The 7149-nt window shown below is 45.9% G+C and overlaps 1 protein-coding gene across 2 annotated transcripts; it reads left to right on the forward strand.

Annotated features, from left to right (window-relative positions):
* Window positions 1-1105: 1105 nt before the first annotated feature.
* On the forward strand, window positions 1106-6570 carry ciao2a (cytosolic iron-sulfur assembly component 2A). 2 transcript variants are annotated; one of them, XM_070830649.1, is made up of 5 exons: window positions 1107-1297; window positions 2097-2261; window positions 5133-5182; window positions 5352-5397; window positions 5943-6570. In XM_070830649.1, the coding sequence occupies exons 1-5, from the start codon at window positions 1174-1176 to the stop codon at window positions 6041-6043; spliced, it is 486 nt and encodes a 161-aa protein (XP_070686750.1). In that variant the 5' UTR covers window positions 1107-1173; the 3' UTR covers window positions 6044-6570. The 2 variants fall into 2 exon arrangements, with proteins under 2 accessions (XP_070686751.1, XP_070686750.1); XM_070830650.1 differs by lacking the exons at window positions 5133-5182; window positions 5352-5397 and having other exon boundaries at window positions 1106-1297.
* The last annotated feature ends 579 nt before the right edge of the window (window positions 6571-7149 follow it).

The raw sequence follows: 7149 nt of genomic DNA on the forward strand, positions 1-7149 counted from the left end.
CCTGGTCTTCACCTGTCAGCTGACCAAATCTGACCAATAGAGAGACGGGACCCAAGTCCGCTTAATCGAACGACGATTCTAGTGAAACATACACAAAGAATTATTATTATTATTATTTTTATGAGTTATTAGCTATTGTTACTATCAGTAAAAAATGATGTGACCAGGAAATCAAATCTTTTAATAAAAAAAAAGCTGTGGCTGTTTGTTTGTATTTGTTTATTCAGTCATCCTCTGTTTTCATTTTCTAAAATCATTTCAAATCATCACTTAATTCATAATATTGTACCTATAGTATTTGCAGTGGCGTAAGAAGTACTCAGATACTTACTACTTAAATAAAACCTGTAAAACCGCAGTCTAGAAATACATCTTACCTATATAAAAGTACAGAAGTATTATCAGCTGAATGTATCTCAGTACTCATGTACACAGTGACTCCTTTAAAGCGTTAAACATGAGTAAAATAATCAATAAATGTTGTGGTTAGTCTGTATAATACAGGGTGGGTTAGTTGTATTGATCAGCAATTTATCATAAACATATAATAAAAATACTCAAGTAAAGTCTAAGTATTTTAGTAAAGTACAGGACCTGAGTAAATGTACTTAGTTACTTTTGATTAAAAGTAATAATAATATAACAACAATATAATAATAAAAAATGTAGCAGAAGAAGAAGAACAAAAATAAATGAAAATCTAAAAATAAATTCATTGGAGAAAAACAATTATTGATTTGAGGGGTTTTCATGAAACATGTTTCTGTGATGTTCTATTATATTTTATTATTTAGAGTGAAACACTGACTGAAATTCAATCAAGAAAGAGGAACCTTTAAAAAACTATAAAAACTAAAAGTATATTAATTAAGAATTTTCCAAATAAAATAAAAAGATTAGCATCATATTGTCAAAGTAAAACACTAAATAACATCAGTGATGTTAAAACTGTTATTTCACTCTGGAAGAATAAATGGATCGATGCTTTAATCGTACTTTGATCGACTGCTTTTCCCTGAAAGTAAAATACAGGAAGCGGAAGTGCTGCGGAGGCGCTGATTGGCTGCAACAGAAGCGGCCGACGCTCGTCACGTGAGTGTGGAGCCCCGGTGAGTTCCTGTCAAAGTCACCACAGACTGAAAACACGGACCCGAACATGGCGTCTTATGGACAATGGAAATAGTTTTCAGCTTTGTGTCCTTCACTGTCACGAAGGTCTTACAGTTTTCTGGACTCGTCGTCAACAGGAATGTCGTGAGGACTAAAAAGATGGAGGAGAAAGCGTTAGAAGTGTACGGTGAGTCCAGCTCGGCCTCCCGCTAACTCTCTGTTACTGCTGTGTAATATCTGAGGAGTTGGGTGAACTGTGTCAAAGTCCAAAATACTTTCTTGTTATTTAGTGAGGAAATTCTCAAGATACTAATTATTATATCATATTCAGCCTCCGTGAATGTTGAAAACTGTACACCAGACTCTGTTCAAAAATGAGCCAATTATGAGCAGGAGGCTTGATGAGCGTTAGAGAAGCAACTTGTGATGTGATTCAACAAACGGCGCCAAATTGTTATCAACAGTCAACTGTCACTCCGTCCTCCAGCTTTTAATATGTAAAGGTTGTAAGTTTTATAACGTAGTTATGACAGCTTAGCACCGTTAAAGGCAAACTTAAATGCATTATTTCTTGAATGGAGTTTGGCGTGACTGAATAGATCGGCACATATTGGGATCAGTATTGAATGAGAGCTCAAATTTATGTTTTTTTGAATGGAGTCTGGTGTGGCTGAGCGAGCATAAGTTCTTTCTCTACTGTCCATAATGATATTAGAGAATTGTAACCCCTATAACACCTCTCCTCTTGTAATTGAAACAAATGAATGTTTTAACGTCAAACTGTGTCAAACAGGGTGTTTTTGTTTGGATTTTGTAGTTTTGTAGAAACACTCTTCATGTATTTCTGGGTTATATTAAATTAAATTAGCAGCCAAAGGTGGTTTCAGCTCAGTTTGATCTTTTTTCTACATCTTATTTCTAAGTTTGTTGCGACCCACTTTTAGTTTTAGACTTTAGTCTAAATGTCGTTTCCCGCCCTCTGTCAGATGTGATCCGATCGATCAAGGACCCGGAGAAGCCCAACACCCTGGAGGAGCTGGATGTGGTGACGGAGAAGTGTGTGGAGGTCCAGGAGCTGTCAGAGGACGAGTACCTCATCATCATCAAGTTCTCTCCAACCGTCCCTCACTGCTCTCTGGCCACTCTGATCGGTGAGTCGCTCTGCTGCTGACACACTGAGGGTCCTGTCCTTGAGTCAGTGTGTGTCTGCAGGGCACAAACACTCCAACCTACCAGTGATTTCACACCCACATATTGATTTATGATCAGGATCTCAGCAGAAAACAGAGGTTTGTTGAAACCAAAGCAGTGCACAGGTTCAGAATTCACCAGATTAACCTCGTTTCCACAGTGTGAGACGTTAATCAACCCACTAAGCCACTGCACATGACAGGTGGAGGGTTTGAGTCTGCAGCTTTTAAAGGGACAATTCCCTCAAAACCAAGGTCCAGCGTAGACAGCACGTAGGTGGTCTCATGGCGGTCGAGCAGGGGGGGGGTCGACTTCACCTCTCTGTGAGTATCGACCTCAGAAATCCAGGATGGAAGCAGCACACCTGAAGCCCACCTGATGGAGCAGCGTTTGGTGTCTGTTAGCTCTGAGGCATCAGTTACCATGGTTACGAGACGGTCTCTTAAATTAGATCAAAATAAGGCGGGCTTTCCCTTTACTGCCCCCCCCCCCCCAGGTGAGGCGAGGAGCTCATGTGCAGAGCTGCAGGAGACGCTCTGCAGTTTAACGAGTGTTACCGGGGGGGGGGGCAATAATTCACACGATTATCTTGTCACTCAGCGATTAGAAACTTTAATTGCACACACACACACACACACACACACACACACACACACACACACACACACACACACACACACACACAGGTGTCACAGGGGGTGGCTTGGTGGTCAGGTGGTGTCGGAGGGGGCTGAGCTCAGCACCGGTCGGGTTGTTCCTCACCAAAGTGGGGGAGGCGTGTTGAAGCAGGAAGCAGAGGAGCTCAGACTCTGCCCCCCCCCCCCCCCCCCTCGCTGGAGCGTCAGCTGCAGGGAGCGATAACATTGTTCTCTGTGACGTGTGGTAAATAAACAGAGGCAGAAGGAGAAAGGAGGAGGGGAGTCATCAGTTGAACACTGGGACAGTTAATCAGACGTGGTAAAGGGAGCAGGACGACTCTCAGCTCTAATGACTCATGATGAATAACACAGGACCTTCGGTGAGGTGAGCGCTCTCTGGAGCCGGGGGGGCCAATGGCACCGCTGGAGGAGATTAAATTAGGATTCATTCAAAATGAGAGCAGAAGAAGCACAATGTTTGATCGGGACCTTTATTCTGATTCAGTGACGTGGAGAAGACGGTGAGTTACCCCCCAGCGGTAATTAGAGAGCACAGAGCCCCTCTTATTATTCAGCTCACTGTCAGCACACAGCCCCCCCAGGAGCTTCCTCCTAATGGGATGAAGAGGTGAATCTCTGCCTGTCCTGACCGTCTGTGTGAATTCCTGACCAGACGGGGCTGCTGGCGCTCCGCCGCTCCCCCCCCCCCCCCCCCTCAGATGATCTGGTTCTGGTTCAGCCCACAGCTCTGGGCCCGTGTTGGAGGGTTTGTGCCCAGACAGTCTGACAGCAGTGATCTGAGACATCAGAGGGAAACAACAGGGCTTCTTCCTCATTCAACATTCATGCAGGCACAAATCCATCAGGAAGAAGACCAACTGCCAGAGCTGTAAATAGACCAGAATGCAATGCAGCAACACAAGACCGAGGAAAGAAACTGAGGAGAATACAGAGAGAAAGAAAACAAACTAAACAGTAAAATTATGATCCGTTTTTTCTGTCAATTGATCCAGAATTGTTGAAGACTCCCTTAAACCTTAAAGCAGAACTCCAGTATTTCTCCCCCGGGTCCTCTGTGTCCACATCCTGGTGTCTGAGTGACTGGTAGGTAGTAAAAGTGTTGGAACTGGTCCAGTAGATCACCTCAGCCAGCAGACACCAAACGGGCTGCAATGGCTGCAACGTGATCCTTTGGGACAACTGCAGACCAAACTCCAGACTCCATTCACAAAACCAGTCATTTTAGCTCAAAGACCACAGGAGCTGCTGGTTTACAGCTGTTAGTTTGTCTGAGTTATAGTTTGAGTTTAGTGTTTTAAATGGTCAGTTTGGATCCAACACAATATTTGTGTATCACACAATAACACAAACACTCTGACTGATGGAGGCAGCAGCAGAGCAGCAGCTCCTGTGTCCTGTCTCTAAAATCCCTGTTTTAGTGAATGTAGTCTGGTGTGTGTGCTGTTTGTGGTTAAACCAAAAGGATCTTCCAGGTCTCTCTCTGTAGGGATCCTTTCCATGATGCTGTCACACACTTAGAATAACACTCTGAGCCTGTCAGTGGATCAAACAAGCTCTTTTAGTGGACCTACTGTGATCAGGTGCAGTTGTCCCAAAGGATCACGTTGCAGCCATTGCAGCCCGTTTGGTGGCTGCTGGCTGAGGTGATCTACTGGACCAGTTCCAACACTTTTACTACCTACCAGTCACTCACACACCAGGATGTGGACACAGAGGACCAGGGGGGAGACAGGGTTAAGGATTAAGAAAGGCTGATAACACTTCTGGATGGTATAGAAATAAATAAGAGGAGCTCTAATTCAGGCTGGACTGGGAGGACTGGGAGGACTGGGAGGACTGGGAGGACTGGGAGGACTGGAGGACTGGGAGGACTGGGAGGACTGGGAGGACTGGGAGGACTGGAGGACTGGGAGGACTGGAGGACTGGGAGGACTGGGAGGACTGGAGGACTGGGAGGACTGGGAGGACTGGGAGGACTGGGAGGACTGGGAGGACTGGGCTCAGACTCTGGAAAACATCCTTCGTTTCTTTCTGTTGTCTCATTTTCCTGCAGCAGGACATAAAATCCCTGCAGACTAAGAGCTGATCTCCTCTAATCTGCTGCTTATTTTCCCTGAAATGTCTCCGTCCGTCATCTCTGAGTGTGACAGGATGTGTCGTGTGTGTCTGCAGGTCTGTGTTTACAAGTGAAGCTGCAGAGGTGTTTGCCGTTCAAACACAAGGTGAGTACCAGAATAGTAACGTGTCTTTAAAGGCGTCAGGCTGTGCAGGTGTCTGATGATCACAGCTCTCCATGTGGTTCTCCATGTGGTTCTGGTCTGAAGAGTCAGCTGTGACCTCTCTACTCTTTCTCAGAAACATTCAGCCTGCTGCTTTTCTGTCTCTTCTCAGCTGGAAATCTACATTTCAGAAGGAACCCACTCGACTGAGGAGGACAGTAAGTGTGTTTCTTTGTGTTTGTCATTAAAGAGGCTGAATGGTGTCTTTAGTTAAACAGCCCCCCCCCCGCTGAGGCAGCTGTCTGGGAGCCGTGGGACGTCTTTCCAGCCTCCACATCAGTGTTCAAAGGTCAGTGAGGTGGAGGAAACAGTTTGGAGCTGCTCTCATGTCAGAGCCACCAACACAGCGAGCGTTTTATTGATCAGGTGGTTTGATCAAGGTTCATTAAAACAGCACAGAGCAGGAGGAGGTCTGAGGAGCAGCCAGTAGAAGTGATCTGTGTGATCCAATGACTCACTTCACATCTCTCCTGATCACCGCCTCACTTCACTGATCGCCCCTGGGAGCATTATTGATCAGCACATTCCTGAGTGTGACAGTGAGAGATGGATGAAACACAAACAGAGCTGAGGGCCGTGGGTATGATGGATGGATGGATGGTGTCTGAGCTCCACCGGCACAGAGAGCCAAGAGGTCTCGTCAGGATGAGCGGGGTCGACCGGTGGAGCGGCTTCCTGCTTCTAACTGTCTTTGTGTCTCCAGTCAACAAACAGATCAACGATAAGGAGCGAGTGGCCGCCGCCATGGAGAACCCCAACCTGAGGGAGATCGTGGAGCAGTGTGTCATCGAGCCGGACGACTGAGAGTGTGTGTGTGTGTGTGTGTGTGTGTGTGTGTGTGTCTGTGTGTGTGTGTGTGTGTGTGTGTGTGTGTGTGTGTGTGTGTGTGTGTCTGTGTGTGTCTGTGTGTGTGTGTGTGCGTCTGTGTGTGTGTGTGTGTGTGTGTGTGTGTGTGTGTGTGTGTGTGTGTGTGTGTGTGTCTGTCTGTGTGTGTGTGTGTGTGTGTGTGACAGACTTTAATCCTGAGAAGAGACTAAAGGAATAAAGAGACTTTTCCCATCATTCCCTGCAGCAGGTCTTTGTTGTCCTCAGACCCCGTGGAGGAAACAGGAAACGCCTCCTGCCCTCCTTCCTCTCCTTCCTCTCCTTCCTCTCCTCTTCCTCCTTCAAACGGACTCCGTCAGAGGAGGATCAGACTGAAGTCTGTTGCTGTGACAGACTGAGGTCTGAGGCTCTGCTGTCGTTCAGTCACTTCCTTCTGAACCTGTAAACCACAAACACACATTATTATTATCATCATCAGAATAAAACCAGCTGTTTCTAAACCACTCGACTCGCTCTGCTCTTTCTCTGGCTCATTAAAGGGGCATTTCAACATTTACTGGACGTGTAAAATGTGAAAACACACAAGGGTCAAATGAGGAGATGCCATCGTGTTGCATTGTGGGAAATGTAGGCTGTAGTGCTTCACACGTAACCATCTGCTGCACAGACTGACCGTCCTGCTGAATCACTGCAGTGCCCAGTTAAAGGGACAGTCTGTATTTTCTGCGTGTCTCCTGCAGTAGATGGGATGGACAGAGCAGCAGACAGGAGTCCCGGCATGCTAATGAACAAAGTTAGCAAGAATGCTAATTTACCTCTGTAGTTCCTTTTGCAGGTAGCAGGTAGCTCTTGCTACTTGCTTCAAAGCCACCAGACTCCATTGACAAAAACGGTAATTTTAGCTGACAGAACACAGGAGCTGATGTTTACCGCCCTCTCTCTTAGCTCTGGTTTTGGTCTCCACCACGTCCTGAGGTAAACACCTGCCTGTCAGACTGAGCAGTTTTTCTTTTTCCCGCTTTGTTTCAGTTTCAGTTGAGTTTATTTGAAAGGGGACACATAAAACACATGATTACACAGTTAGA

Source organism: Pempheris klunzingeri, chromosome 5, assembly GCF_042242105.1.
Source record: "Pempheris klunzingeri isolate RE-2024b chromosome 5, fPemKlu1.hap1, whole genome shotgun sequence".
Taxonomy (NCBI): domain Eukaryota; kingdom Metazoa; phylum Chordata; class Actinopteri; order Acropomatiformes; family Pempheridae; genus Pempheris; species Pempheris klunzingeri.